The sequence below is a fragment of the Phoxinus phoxinus genome (assembly GCF_949152265.1).
Source record: "Phoxinus phoxinus genome assembly, chromosome: 3".
NCBI lineage: Eukaryota > Metazoa > Chordata > Actinopteri > Cypriniformes > Leuciscidae > Phoxinus > Phoxinus phoxinus.
The window spans coordinates 44712407-44728770 of NC_136878.1; the positions used below are offsets into that span (position 1 = coordinate 44712407).

The window sequence follows — 16364 nt, forward strand, 5'->3', positions numbered from 1 at the left end:
TTTGTCAATCACGTTAACACACTGCCTCCGAAACTTCCGTCCATCATAAAAAAATTCGGATCAGGTTTGATTTTCTGTGTTTTTAACGTCCGTAACAAGCATTTTGAACAGTGTTTTGACAATTCAGAGCCACTGAATGTGAAAAAAAAAACTCAGTGTGCAAGGACCTTAATGCTGACAGACAGACAGATGCCGATTAAGATCTGATACTATGACACTAAAAACACAGTGATGACATTTATAAATCTGAACAGCTAATCCCTAAAGTAGGTTATAATCGACAGCAACACAATTGACATCAGGATTTAAGAACAGGGGCAATAAAAATACCCGTCCCAAAATAAACCTGGCAAAGAGAGCAGAGTGATGGAGAGATGGGCAAGAAAGAGCAGAGCGCGAGTGAAACCATTACGGCAGAAAGAGGAGATGGAAAAAGGGGCTGGTGGAGGGGAGGGAATGTTTCTGAATCTGATCTATGTCTACAGCTGTGTTTACACAAAAGCCGTGGAAGCTCGCTGACATTTAGACAGGAATGAGAGCTCAATGATTTCTGTGAATGTCCCTGAGAGCCTTAGCCTGCCGCTCTCATCCGTGTCACACTCGGTTCTTCACTGATCTCTCCTTTGCGAGTGCATGTCGGGCCGAGCCGGGCGGTTCGTAGCGGAGAGGGTTTGGAGCATTAGCACTTGAGAGAATGGAAAAATATGAAGGTGATTTGCTGGGATAAAGTGCGGTTGTTGTTACCGTTTCATATTAGAAATAAGGTTAAAGAAATATATTTTTTGACAGATTTTATCCAGCTAATCATTATTTACAAAAATGTAAAAATTATATAAATTTAAACTGTACTTTCTGTTATAATTATCACGAAACCACCTTGCATTTATTTTGATTAATATATTAATTAATTTACTCTTTGGTTTCACAGATTATCCTGATAAAGGTGAAAAATGCTTTTATTCAATTAATTAATTTATACCTTGACAATTTTATATTCATGAATGTAAGTTTACTAATCTGAAACCCACTTTTATGAGTTTGTAAGGCTGTATATACACAGTATTAGAGACTCTCTGAATAAGAAAGCGGTCAAAACTTAAAAAATCTGTGAGCTTTACAAAATATTTATTTGATATCTTATCTTTATACCTGAATGCACCTTTATTCTGATATTTCTGTTATTATCCCCTTGTTTTCTTTTCTTTTTTATATAGTTACTTTTTTTTGTATGTATTGTATGCATAATTTTTAATACTTGTATTTGTACAAAATGTATGTTGCTTAAATAAATAAATAAAAAGATTATCTAAAAATTATAAAAACAAAGATTTTTAAAAATTAAAAAAACGTGCAATGAAAAAAAAAAAGGAAAATTAGATCGTGGTATGGGATGCTTGAGACAACAACTTTATGATCTGCATAAAGTTACGTCAAATCAGATTAATGCATTAAGGGTGTTAAATGTATTTAACGGCATTAGACTTATTTAATTAATCTCATAAGGTAATGCGCTAACTTTGGCAGCCTTAAAAAGAAAAAAACCCATTGCATCCACTCACAGTGAAGCGCATCATCCCACACCAAACACACACACAGACCTGCACCAGACACACAGAAATAGACTCGAACACTCACTGCAAATCTTGTGCCACAACAAGTTACCATCTTTTTACCTCTTACTAATCCCTGATTAGCACGGCTTTGCTTCACACTAGCAAATTCACATGTTTTTTAGCCCACTTTTGACCAGCTAAAGCATATTCCAAAGCCTTCAAATCTAATGTTCACTTTAGCACATGCATGCAAAAATTAAATTACTACCGACTTTTTTTCCTACCCACTGAACTAATTGTACTATACCTAAAGCGCAACTTGCCCTAAATCAAAAGATCCCTGGAAAATCTGCTCTGACTGAATCAAATCTCTTCCTGGAAGCAAACTCAAACACTAAGACTTTCAATTAATCAGACAGCAATGGGTCACATGATTCATTAGTTTTCAAATGAACTGTGCTAAGCCATAAAATCTATTTGAAGCATAACTTAATGCACACAAAATCAATTATTCATACTAGATGGGACTTTGGATGGGAAGTTTACACTCGTTTCCAATGAAGCCTTGTCTATTTTTGAAAGGCACAGGCTTCAATGAAAGAAAATCTTAAGTATCTTAAAGTTTTAACTTGAACCCCTACATGTAGATAGTTTCCAGTCCACATTATTCACCGTAAGTGCATATGACTTATAACACATAGTGGAAAATCAATGCTATAAAAACGTAAACCATCCAAATGATGACAGCAGACACATAAAGGAATAAGTAGAAATAAGCAGAAATATGCAAAATACTACCTTTTCCAATTTTGCAACAGATTAAAATATGCATCTTTGAGTCACAGGTCACCTACGGGATGAAATCTCAATGTTAGGTGTTCTTGGTGGTTGCCAGTGCATTGCTATTAGTTCCCAAATCAACGGAGCCCATCCCAAGTGCTCTAGATATGGCTTAGTCTGTTTTCCGCTCACGTTATCTCAAAATGTATGAGCAGTAGTGATTCTTTGCCTCAGCAAAGTCTGGAAAATACACATACACACACTTATACTACCATGCTATTGCTCCGCGAGACACTGCCGGTTGGAGACGACACAGGCGGCGCGTGGATAAGGTCCATCTCTTGGTTCACTTCAGCATCAGATGAATTGCTATTTGCTGGATCGACGTCTTGCTCTTCGCTCAGTTTCGGTTCAGGCAGTCCGAGGGCGTCACAAAGCGCCAATACTTGCCTTGCAAGCTTCTCTTGCAAGATCCTTAAACTTGCATTCTCCTGTTGTAAGGTGGCAATGGCCTCGACTACAGGCGCTGTTGCTTCCTCTAGACGTGCCTCGACACTTCTGCCGAAAACCTTCAAATCGCGATGCATCTCTTGCACGGCTCGTTGAAGATTGAGTTCAAGCTCATAGAAATGCTCATCACTGGCTTTTCCGTCTTCATCTTTATCTGCCACCGTCTGTAATAAAAGGTCTCCGATCACGGCCTCTAGGCCCGACTCGGCACAATCCTGCGGGAGACTGACTTCATCGCCTAGATTTGGCGTTGGGTCCAAGCTGACGCCAGGCATGGTATGGTTAGTCGCGTCTCTATGTGCAAAAATACTCTATAAAACTACCACAATTAGAGTCTATAAGACCAAATCGCCTTGTAATAGTAACAGACTACACATTATACACCTCACTTAGACCCACAGTAGAGGCAAATCCCAGCCCTTTATACCGCACGCCAAACCCCTATCAGCTGTCCAACACGTCAGCCAATGGCGAGCCTTGGAATTCTGTCGCCATGGCAGCTGGAGGCCCCGGAGCCCCTGCTAACTCAGGTGCCACAGTCATCTATTTATCAACAGTGGCCATTATTCCAGTAGGCAATCACCCATAAGCCCCTGGCTCTCTTTATTTAGAGCTCTTGTCCTTCACACCTTTCACTAGCTGAGAACAAAGTGCAGGGCGACGGTGAACAATGTGACCGCATGCACAGTGCAGCAAGTCCAAGGCACAAACGGTTTATTAGCTTTTTTATTAACATGTCTAAAAAACCTTAAATCTTAGTAGGGTAGGGTTGCACCAGCCGTTTGTAAGTTCTTACTCAAATTGAAATGTACAGTCCACACTAGAGGCTTACTAACTACTAGCCAGTTTGTAAGTAACTCGGTCGCACCATTTGTTCTTAAGGCAGAACGTAGTTAGTAGGTCGTAAACTCTCCGTAAAGTGACGCGTAGTCGCATAATGACGTTTTTACCCTCAATGATCCAATAGCAACCTTCAAATATGTGCGAAGAAGTTGTGTTGAAATGCTGGGAATTTCAGTCTATCCTCGATCCTAACTTCTACAGTAGAAATACGTCTCCATTAAAATACGATACTACTTAGTGATGAATAACATAAGTATTTTAATATGCTAATAAGATTCAAACTGTATTTTTGAAATTAATATGGCTTAATATTTAAATACAGATACAAAAAAATATAAGAAATTACATTATGACTGGTTTAATTTGGCATGCCCAACATGTAATTTATTTACATAATGTTCTCTACGATAAAACGTAAAGGACTGTGTAAATATCAACATTATCATATACAAGTAAAGAATTGAGGGTCTGTCGGGTAAAAAGTTCATTGATGCAATTTTTAAATATTCCATAAGGCTTCCATAAATATTTATTTTATCCATAGTTGTAAAGCATGCACAGTAGAGCTGCACGATTCTGGTTAAATTGAGAAGCACAAAGCATCGAGATTCTCCCTCGATTCTGAACAGAAATAACATGTAATTTACTAAAGGTTCTGATGAAATGTTATTTGCTGCAGTCCATTTAAAAAAATAATAATAATTTGAATAAAAGATTTTAATGAATGATTCAATGTGTCACTAATAAAGACTTCACTTGTTACATGACTGGATGCAACTGCGTTTTTGAACAATTCTCTTGAGTGAATGATTCAATGACAAATAAATGTTTTAACAGTCACTTGTCGCCACCTACTGGTGTAACGATGTAGTCAATATAAAATCGTTATTTGAAGCACCAAGTGACTTTACAAAGGTGATTTGCTCTATTTTGTTCCCTATTGAAGACATCAGTGTTTATATCCGAACTCTTTTATTCCAGTACTTCTGTGATAAATTGAATAATTGTAACATAGAAATAATGATACTGTGTGGTTATAAAGACTTTTGCCTGGGTGTTTGAATCGAGATTGCGATATTTTAAGCGATACATTCTCCCAAAACTATTGAGACATACAATGGAGGTTTACTTACTGTTATTCTTGTTGTGTATGCAGACCCTTTCCGGTACAATAATACTTTACTTTTATCAGTACACACATTCTTTGGCAATCGAACCCATGACCTTGGTATTGTTAGTGTTATTCTTTACCAGTTGAGCTACAGGTTTTAAAGTTACAATGAAACAAAGTACCAACAGATCGTGTTTTGTATTGTGACTGAGTGTGTCATACATCTGTGAGCAATATATACATATATATATATATATATATATAAAGTAAGGCTGTCATCGGCTGTTGACTGGATGAAGGCAGATTTGAATGAATGAGCGTTTCCAGTCGAGTGTAAAAAATAAATAAAACATATTTCATGCCATCTTTAAGGTTGCTTTATCATAGGACTGAAACATTATGCAACATCTATGTGTACAGTGTAGACAGACTAATTTCTTTTTGCTGGACACGTTGTCCCAACCAGGCATGACGCAATAAAATATGAAAAAACTTACAATAACATTGGCCATTTTGGCTTAAAAAATTACCATTTTGATGAGATATTTGGAAGTAAGCATCTGTATTATCATTTAAAAAACAGACTTAATGCTGACGTGGTGAATTAGTCACTACTGTACATTAAAGAAAAAAACATTATACAAGCAATTAGTTGAAAGCGCTACCGTCCTGCTTCACGTTTCAGATTTCTGCTTTACTGTGCTTAGCTGTCAGTAACGTGCTTTAGCCGTCATTGGGAAACTTTGAGAGGCCAAAACCACCTCTGAACTTGTTGACCCAGATGAGAGATCATTCAATAGCATGACTGCGTCAGCATATATTTGAAGCTCAGACGGCTATTCCAATCAGTTCAGTCTCATTCGAGCGACAATGCCTGACCCCCAGGCGCTCTGCTGCGACTTACTGACAGCCATGCAACTAAAAATATCATGCATAGTTTAAAACAGAGCATCTAAATATACCACTGCGAGCTGTAAAACAGTGCCAACAAAACAAACCTTGTGAAGAATTTCGGCATGCACAGCCGGAAGAAATGGCCATGCAGTATTTTTTTTTAAAAGTCTGTTTTCCTTATAGACATAAATGTATACATTAAAAAAGTGACTTCCTTCTAAGAAAGGGCAGTGAAAAGTACAGGTTGGCATTGTGTGGTGGACATCCAGAAATAGTCAGTGGGACTGTGGTTAGCAGCGAGCTGAATAGCACAACTTACACAAACAGAGTATTTAAATATGTGTGTGTTCACTAGCACTGAACATGGCATCAATGCCGTTATTCCACTCTACAAATACTAGGGTAATATATAGGTGAAACTAATATATTATATAGACTCACTACACACAAAGTGAGATATTTCAAGCCTTTATTTGTTATAATTTTGATGCTTATAGCTTATAAAAAAATCCAATTAAAAATTAGAATATTGTGAAAAGGTTTTCATAAGCTGTAAGCCATAATCATCAAAATAATAACAAATAAAGGCTTGAAATGTCTCACTTTGCGTGTAATGAGTATATATAATATATTAGTTTCACCTTTTACGTTGAATTACTGAAATATATGAACTTTTGCACGATATTAAAATTTCTGTATATGAATTTTATTTTGCTCTTGACTAAAAGTTAACTAATACAATGGACGACGTGTTGCATGATTCATTTAAATACTAATTTAAATGAATTTAAAAAAATGCATATACCTCAAAAATAAAGGTGTCCACACCTATCACTGGTGTCTTGACTAGTATATAAAGTACATAAACTATAAAAAGTAGCTGAATAACACAAAGACCGGCTAGGTGGATATTGTAAGGGGAAACAATATCCATTTTACGACCACCCAAATGCATCCGTTACGATCAGTTGTTAACTTCAACCGTGTTAGACATTTGTCTGTCATAGTACTTGTAATAAATCTCAACCAAATCCTGTTCAGGTGAATCATGTTTGCTAGTACACAACACCGCAATCACATTCTACTCCTCAAATCAAACTCATATTTACCTCTGTTACGTTCCTAGATTGTCGTATAGAAGTTTGCCGTCAAATCATGATCCCTGCTGTCTGTGTTTTCCCTCAAGGCTTTCTCTTTCTTCTCTGTCGCGTTCACACAGAGACATTAATCCCTCGTTTGTGCGGAAAAGCCTCGACAACCTGCTAATGAACCGTTAGTGCTGCTTATCCTTTAACGAGATTACCACACTGCCCCACATGCGTTAGAGACGCAAAGGGAATTACCAGCAAAAAAAGGATCTACTTATTAACTAGTTCTTATGTACTACAAATATTTTACCTTCAGTTTACAACGTGTCCTAACTACACGCGGTGCGATAAAAAGTGTCTTTTCCATGTTAATCAGAGTTTTTGTCCTATCCAGCCACGCCGGCAATTCTCTTTTAGAAACGGTTCCTATTTTTCTGCGACGTCGCGCTGGAACAACAAACAAAGTGTGGCAATGATAATCTCAGGCACTGTTTATGTGCTTTATTTAATGTTAAAAGCGTGTCATGTGACTTTGAATATCATTTGTTCTCCAGCTTTGCAGCTGTAAAAGCAACAGTGGAAAATTCACCTCAGATCTTGAAATTAAACAAATGGAAACAAACACGTTCAAACTGTGAACAAACAAGTGTATTATTTGACAAAGATTGTTTTAGTAACTCAGTAGCCTATGTATTTTTAACAATGTTTAAATTGTGTAATATTTGTGAATTTGATTATGTAGCCTATACACTTATCCATTTTCTTTCGCCGCGAGACTCCGCCCACACGCTGTTCTGATTGGCTGTTGGTTTTGATTGATTTTGACGCATCTCGCAGTCGCGTCGCATCTAGTGTGGTTCATCAACCAATCAGAATGAAGCATTCAGTATAGCCCTGTAGTATACTTTATTATAACTTTCGTTTAAAGTTAATATATTTTAAATGTATTAAATTGCAACTTCATCATTACAAATGTGAAAACAAATCTATATACATGCATTGCATTAAAAGTTTAAATAAAAATGATAGTAAAGTATATTTTAGTTTACCATAAATGCGTGTCAGTAAATTCAGTAGTAAACTTTACTAACTTTAACCAAGACAATAAGTACAATAAGTAGTAATTATGAAATGATATATAACAATGTACTTAAGTGTGTCAAAATCTTTCTAAAATTCAGCTAACTGCATGTAATATAAATTTAAACAATGATACATTTTAACATGCAATTAAGTGTCTGAACACACAAGTGCTGTTATCCTTAATTGGTCACACATTTGCAGATGTCAGCCCTTTAAGTGTTTATTACACTCTGGCCTCTTAACCGGTTCTGTATTAGCTATTAGGGGAGACTGAAGAGGACTAACTCACAAAGGCCACACACACAGCCACACACACACACAGCCACACACACACACGCAGCCACACACAATTTTTTAAAGTGCTAAATGTGAGACTGAATCATATATTCACTCCCAAAATTGTCAAAATCAATGTCAAATATCAAATCAAACGTTTTGTCATCTTGCAGCTGTGAACTACAAACACTAATGCTAACAGTTCAGCTTGTTTGGTGTCTGTGCTTTTTGAATAAAGTTATTTTAGTGATTTGAGACGTATTGTGTGAGACAATTTAAAGTAAACCACTGTTGACAGAGGTGCTGTGTTTTGTTCATGCTTTTTACAAGCATTCTTTTAGAGCGTGCTCTCTTTCAGTGTTGCCATGTCTGCTTTTTATAAGCATAGTTTTTTATAAAGACGCTTATTTATGAGCAGTTATGTTGTTTTATGCTTTTTTAAAGAATACAGTCCCGTATTAGGTCTTATTCTGGTGAGGCAAGTCTCTTGTTTTGGTCTTATTTTTCCAGGGAGACCTGGCAACACTACTTAACGCAATTAACGCAGCATTCAGGGTTTTTCTGTCATCCTTTGACTGTGCTACAGTATAAGATCATGCTATCATTCATTCAAGTCTAAATGAGTAAAAAAGTGTTAAATGAACAAAGAGTTATGAGAAAATGGGATGGCGTCAGATCCATGTGCATCTGATCTTAAAGTGACAGCAGCCTAATAAACCTGCTGTCTGTCATTACTGTTAATCAAACCAAAAGACAGAAGAAAAAAAAAAATCACTCACTGCTCTTGACTGAATCATTTTTGTAGCTTTAATAAGGATTAATCTATATTCAATTCATAATTATTGCAGAGAATAATGTGCGGTGTAAAACCTTAGTGTTGAACCCTGTTATATTAAAGGCACAGCTAAATGTGACATTTATTACAATGGGTTTATGTGAATATATTGTTTTAAGTTAACAAATTGAAAGTTGTTATATTTTTGAAAGCCTATTAAAATTGATAGCTTTCTATTATCTATTAAAACTATTATCATGCAGCTTTGCGTTTTGTTTCCGGTGCAGAGTCACGGACGCATCATTGTATTTTATATGATTCTTTATCTTGGTCATCTTTATATCAAAGGAGAAAGTTGCACATGTATTTATTTATCGCAAAAGCTCTTTTAGGTAAATTACCCTTTTATATATCAAATCTTTTAATTTATTATAGAAATAATTATCGTTCATACTAGGTCCAGTTCCCATATTCGACTAAAAGTACCAAGGGTACTGTCAGAATTTGGCAAGGGTGCATTTTCTTTTTATGCTCCTTGGGTTTGGAATGAATTGCAAAATGTTAAGCACTTTTCCAACCTTAAGCACTTTTAAACATCTTTTGCAAAATATTTTACTGGACACTTGTATTTGTTTTAGCTAATTTGCTTTTACCTAGCTTTTGATTGTTGTAAATTGTGGTGTTGTCTTATTGTTATTTCTTTTGTGTGAAACTATATGTGCCGCTGTCTTGACCAGGTCTCGCTGGAAGAAGAGATAGTAATATCTCAATGTGATTATCCTGGTTAAATAAAGGGTATTATTATTCAATTATACTATAATGCTGAATGGCTATAATGGTTACATTTTTGAAAAATTGTTTTTCTATTATTTTAGAGATTCAATGTGAAAGAACTACAATATAAAAAATATATGATAAACTTTAAAGGAACACTTTGAAATGGGGCTTATTTACCGTCTTTCCTACATTTAGATAGGTGGGCAAATGCATTTTTGTCTCAGTGCATGCATTGTTTTAGTTTGGCAGGGTTGCCGCTAGCTTAGCTTAGCATAATGAATGGAATCCATTGTTGCCAGCTAGCATGTCCTGAGTAAAAATATCCAGAGATATCTCGGCGCCCAAGTAGCAGTGCTTCGCCTGTGCTTCACCCTAATATAGTCCCAAGTCAATATCTGCCTAGGAAATCGCCTAGTCTTAATCTGCATCACTATTTGTACTCGTTGTGAATACGCAGGCTAAGTAATTAGGTGGGTTTTTTTGGGGGGGATCACTTTTACTCAGGACATGCTAGCTGGCAACAAAGGATTCCATTCATTATGCTAAGCTAAGCTAGCGGCGACCCTGCCAAACTAAAACAATGCATGCACTGAGACAAAAATGCATTTGCGCACCCATCTAAATGTAGGAAAGACGGTGAATAAGCCCTATTTCAAAAAACGGTGGTGTTCCTTTAATGTTAGGTGCAATTAAATACAAAATGTGCAATTATTTACTTTTTTTTATTGACATGCATGAATTTTATATATAGGGTCGATTTGAAATTATGATTTTATGCCAACTTAATTATGTGAAAGTGTGCATGACATTCACTGTTCGTGGGAAAGAAACCCTACAATGAACAGAGGAAACAACATCTTTGGTCCTGGAGGCACTTCCTTTCTGAAGCTTTTGTGAAATTGTTTACGTTTGTCAACTGTTTCATTAGTGAGTGATGAGACGATTTAAAGTGTCATATTTACACTGAGACAGTGTAATTCAGATGTGACGAGTGTCTATCAGGGAATAAATCAGATCCTATAGAAACACTACACTGGAAATCAGTTCCATGTGAGCATAGCAAAGCGCTATTACTCATTTAATGTGCAAAGACGACGCTTTGTGTAAAGTATTGCGTAAAGGCTATAAGTGCACAGCAGCAAAAAAAGAGAAGATGTATAATTCATATTAAAATACTGCCTACCGGTAATATTAAAAGTGGACCTCAGGGCAAATGGCGAGTAGAGGTTTTTAATGTCTCATCTGCATGCAAATACAGTTTTGTTTTGTGTTAAATACCTTAACAGAGGATCCAGATGAGAGACTTGAGCTGGTAACTTTGAACGGTGTCGCTCTTAAACCAAGAGTCAGCTCTGAGAGAACAAGGGAAAACAGCAAAATGAGAACATGGTTACAAGATTTAGATGAGACTGAGCTTCTTAAGAACGTCTAATGATGGTGTACGGTTTAAAAACATCATGCCACCCCAAGAAATATTTACACAGCCCTGTTTAGATGTTAAATAGAGCTTCGGTCAGAGTGGATGGAGCCTTTAGTCTGTTATATAAGCTGCCACAATGGCACCACATAGGGCTCATAAATTAGCATTGCCACATTACTGCTAATGTAAACACTGCTCAGCGCCCTCTGCGTTCTCTGGCTGTGTTCGGCATGGGATATAAGGACACTGCTTACTGCTTTACTGCCGAACAGTTTTGTTACTGGAAATAAAACAACTAAAATCCTGACACTTATTTTATTTCGGCTAGTTTGAAGGGAAAAAATAATCTCTCAAAATTACAAGGACTTCAACAAAAATTCAAAATGAAAACGAAAAATATAAAAACAAAAGCTAAAACTCAACTATTGATAAAAAATAATGGTAACGTCCAATCATCATCTTAGGAAAGGAAATGTCTGAATTTGTATCCAATTGTGTGTGATATGGTCTTGCCAGTCATATCAAAAAAATATTATGCATGCCAATAAAGGGATGTTAATTAAAGCAATTGTGGTTGATATCACATGAAATTGAGTGTCGCGTTAGTCGCATTGCTTTGTGGGATCCAGTCTCACTCCATGCGTTCTGGTTGCATACTGCACATTTTGACAAACATATAGTAGGTCACGTGGGTATTTCATGCATACTAAATTCCAGAAGCCTTTTTGACCAATGCATTTCCATGAATTTTCAAATGGTTTATGATTTTAAAAATCATTTCCATTTGTTGGTCTCAAAGTACAGCATGTAATTAAAATCAGCATATTAGAATGATTTTTGAAGGATCACGTGACACTGAAGAATGGAATAATAAACAATGGTATCAAACCCAAACTTTTGAATGTGTGTTTGTACAATACTCATGTTGAAAAGTCTCCAAATATCTTGATTTGTCCAATCTAATAAAGTAGCCGGTGTTGTTGTTTTTTTCATTGAAACCGTCATGTTTTATCCCAAGAGATCTGGTTTTCGTCTATAAATTCCCAATAAAAACCTCTTTGGCCAAGAACACACTGCTGATGAAATCAAAGAGTGGACATTGTTCTTAAATAAAGCTGTCTGCTCGGTTTTACGGTGTCTTCCATCAGTTAGGCTAGCGAAAGATTACACAACATGTCAGTGTCCTTATGTGGTTCAGTGAGATGGTAAACACTCTTTTACTGCAGGTCTATAGCGTTAAATATCCTGAGGCTTTCAAGTGCCTGCGAGACCTTTCAGAGGCAAGGATGAGCAAAGCACTTCCAAAAAAGGAAGATCTGACAAGAGCTGTGGCACTATGACAAATAAGGTCTGTTGATGATACGGAGAAGAGACAGACAGAGAGAGAGAGAGAGAGAGAGAGAGAGAGAGAGAGAGAGAGAGAGAGAGAGACAGAGAGAGAGAGAGAGAGAGAGAGAGAGACAGAGAGAGAGATATGATAAAATGAGAAGAACAGTGATTGTGTTTATGCATCAGGCGAAAGAGAGTGAACTGCAATGTGAATTATGATTATATGACAGGGGTCCTTAGGCACACATACTAACATATAACGGTTATTTTATATCATTGTGATGGTATATATGGCATAGCTATGTATGGTACACACACACAGACACACACACACACACACACACACGGATATTGGTGATGGTTGAGAAGATTCTACGTAGCCAGAAAAAGCGTTACATATAAATGTAATGAATTATATAACTAAAAATGGTTGAAAATCCAGCAAGCGTGCGAAATAACCATGTGGTAATTTCTACTTTTGGATAATCCAGTGAATTAGATGCTTTACAAATTAATGAATGTACTTAATCTCTTTGGATAATTTCCCTTTTTAATTTTTTGCTACATAACAAAATATGATACAAATTATATTTCTAACATATTAAGTCTTAATATTATTAAGTCTGAAAACAGCTTCACATTATGCAATTCAAGTTAAATACTCAAAACAGTGAAATTAATATTGCTCACATGACCACTTTCAGTGCATAAAGAGATCCGCTTCAATCCATGTGAAAATAAAGACGAATGTGCAATTCATGGTAACACTTTACAATAAGGCATCATTTGTTAGTATTAGTAAAAACTACATTAGTTAATATGAACACTGAATAATCCTTCGACTGCATTCATTAATCTTAGTTCATGTTAATCTCAACATTTACTGATACATCCATAAGGTAAAATGGTGTACTGTTGTTAACATTAATGCACTGAGAAAATAATATAAATGTGAACCTTATTATTAACTAATATTAGCAAAGGTTAATCAATGCTGTAAAAATGTATTGCTAATTAGCTCCAAAGTTGCAACTTTAACTTTGGATATTGCATAAAAACATTTGCGAATAAAGCAGTTTCCATTCAGTGAGTCGAAGAGAACAAAACAGTCACTTCCTGATAAACTGCTGCCAAATACTGTATCACTAGAGAAATGAAAGTTGCTGCAGTAATTACACCGAACCGCTTTGACGACAGACTTTGGCTCGGGCATTTCAGAACGACCAAAACAACATTTCAGAGGCTGAGAAACAAGATCGGTCAAGCTGGTTAGTCCTGTTATGCCGTTCAGTCGTGCAAAGTCACATGACTTTTGTGATGTTTCCATCATAGTTTATGCACATGTAGGCTATTCTGATAGGACACAAAATTACACACACATTTTTAAGCGCATTTTTAGAATCTATGCACATCTTGCCATTTCCATCCAGAGTTTTTTAACCCCTTAAGCGGCACCCCCTTTTTTTAATAGACATGAAAATGCACATTCCGAACTTAAATGGTTGTAATTCAAGAATGCTTTGTAATATAGATGTAAGATTGGTCTTGTTTTAAAGAAGACATATGGCATATAAATTAAGAAAGTTAAACAGAAAAAAAGTTATAGAAGTTTGAGTTTATGAAAAGGTACAATGTTAAAAATGTAATTATTCATATTTTTTATAATATATATATTTTCAAAACCTGATGGACTCTAAAAATGCAACAAAAAAAACTCAAAGCCAAAAATTTGAACAAGTTGTGTTTAAAATTGTAGGTTGATATCTCAAAAAATAAGCTTTCAGTGAGATTTAGTTTGGGCGCAGTACCACACTTCTCCACTAGTGGACATTACTGCCCATATAAGGGCGCCTCCATTTCCATATGTTGTGTGAGAGATCTGAACCATTATTATTACAAGTTTCATACAATTTATGAAGTAGACATCCTATTCAGAAGTAGTGTTGGAAGTTTGGCAGATTTTAAAAATTAATTCAACCTCTAAGAAAGATCCCGTATGTGCATAATAGCTCGCCGCCACATCACTAATGCTGAATCTTTATATTTAAAACATTTTCAGACCTTTTTTTCTAAAAGAATTGAATGGATGTGATCTTTTGAACTCTTGGCATGAAAACAAACTGAGGTTTCTACCATTCTTTCATGATTTTTCATATTCATCACTATTTCAAAATAAAGGTCTGAACGCGCCTTAGGAGTATGAACATATTCTTGTTGCAAATTGATAAATTATGGCTCCTCTGTAATTTATTTAGAAAATATGTAAACTAGAGATTGTAAGCTTTCAAATGATATATAGTTTGTCAAGATTAGTTTAGGTTTAGTATAGGATATTGCTGTTTTAAATATGTAATGCCAATATAAGGGGTTAATGTATCCCAAAATATGAATAAAGATAGGTGTATGGAAACATGGCCATTGTTTGTTTATGTTAGTTAATGCACTAACTAATGTTAACAAATGAGACCTTTTTGTAAAAGAGTTTCCCAATTCATAAATTGGGAAATTACTGAAAAACATCCACTTCTTGTCAACTGAACCAGCAGCGGTGCACGCTCTCGACCTCCAAACACTTGGAAGTTAGAATAAACCATTCTGGGCAGTCCTTAGAAAAGGTCAAATCTTAAAATTCACAGTATCATCAAGGACACTTCAGAAGAAGAAAACCCCCACAAAAATAACTGAAGAAGCTACAGAGTTGAGAACACTAATATTGCAACATGGAAAATATTTTGCTAGGATGAGACGAAGAAGCTTTAAAGGGGTGGTTGATTATGATTTCTCTTAGTCTTTTCTAACTTTAGTTAGTGTGTAATGTTCCTGTTTGAGCATAAACAACATCTGCAAAGTTACAACGCTCAAAGTTCAAAGCAAAGGGAGATATTTGCTTTTAAAGAAATTATAGATTATCAAGACAGAATATGCTAATCAAAGACTAGAAGAGAACTACATAAATTCATCAACTAACCATTCAGAAATGTTGTCACTTCTTCTTGAGTCTCTCCATCATTGTCTGACTCCGGTTTGAACATAAAAGGCTAAACGTTTTTGAAATTTTTAGTGTGTGTCTGTGAGGTAAAAGGAGCTGTTGAAGCTCCGCCCCCTGTGCCGGGAGCAGCAGCTCATTTGCATTTAAAGGGACAGACACAAAACGAGGCGTTTTTGCTCACCCTCAAAAAGTGACAACTTTAACATGCGATATAAAAATATCTGTGGGGTATTTTGAGCTAAAACTTCACACACACACTCTGAAGACATCAGAGATTTATTTTACATCTTGTGAAAAGGGCATTATACCTCTCCTTTAAGTTAAAATATGGTCTAATCGTCATACAAAGTTACTGTATGGCTTTATAGTCGTTAACCATTCACTTTCATTCATAAAGTAATAAATAGTAACCAATAAAGTGTAACCAAATGCTATGTTCCTCGGAAAAAGAAAAACACAGGTTTCAAATTATATGAGGGTGCATACTGTGTATAATGAGAGAATTTTCATTTTTTGGGGAACTATCCCTTTAACTACATTCATAAGTACACTAAAGTGACATCCAAGTGAAATTATTGAAATCCACTCCCACTTAAAAGTACCACAAGTTTCCACAAATATAGATTCTCTTAAAGTTTATATGCAAAGCCACTGAATAGGTTTACTCATACATCACTTGAATCATGGAGGAGGAATGTATCAAACTATTTCATTTTAGGGTGAAATTTCCAACATGGCTGCCAAACTGAGAATATGCACAGCTTGCACTCCAGCTCGTTCCATCAGCCCACTCGCCATTCCTCATAAAAACATCTGTGAAATGCATAGCACTGTTGCTTTCCAAATAACCTGGATCGTCTTTTAGCCATTGCTAGCTTTCCATTTTCCAGCTGTCTAGGCCTGTGTGATCTAGGCAAAAAATCCATAATTCATAAG

The 16364-nt window shown here is 35.9% G+C and overlaps 1 protein-coding gene across 8 annotated transcripts in view; it reads right to left on the reverse strand.

The window, feature by feature from the left end:
* smtnb (smoothelin b) overlaps positions 1–16364 on the reverse strand; it is an 80037-nt gene that overhangs the window by 23009 nt on the left and 40664 nt on the right. For all 8 annotated transcript variants that reach the window (XM_079606399.1, XM_079606403.1, XM_079606398.1 and 5 more), the window contains one exon: positions 10969–11042. In XM_079606399.1, the coding sequence (XP_079462525.1) occupies positions 10969–11042 (74 nt within the window). The remainder of the gene's footprint in view (positions 1–10968; positions 11043–16364) is intronic.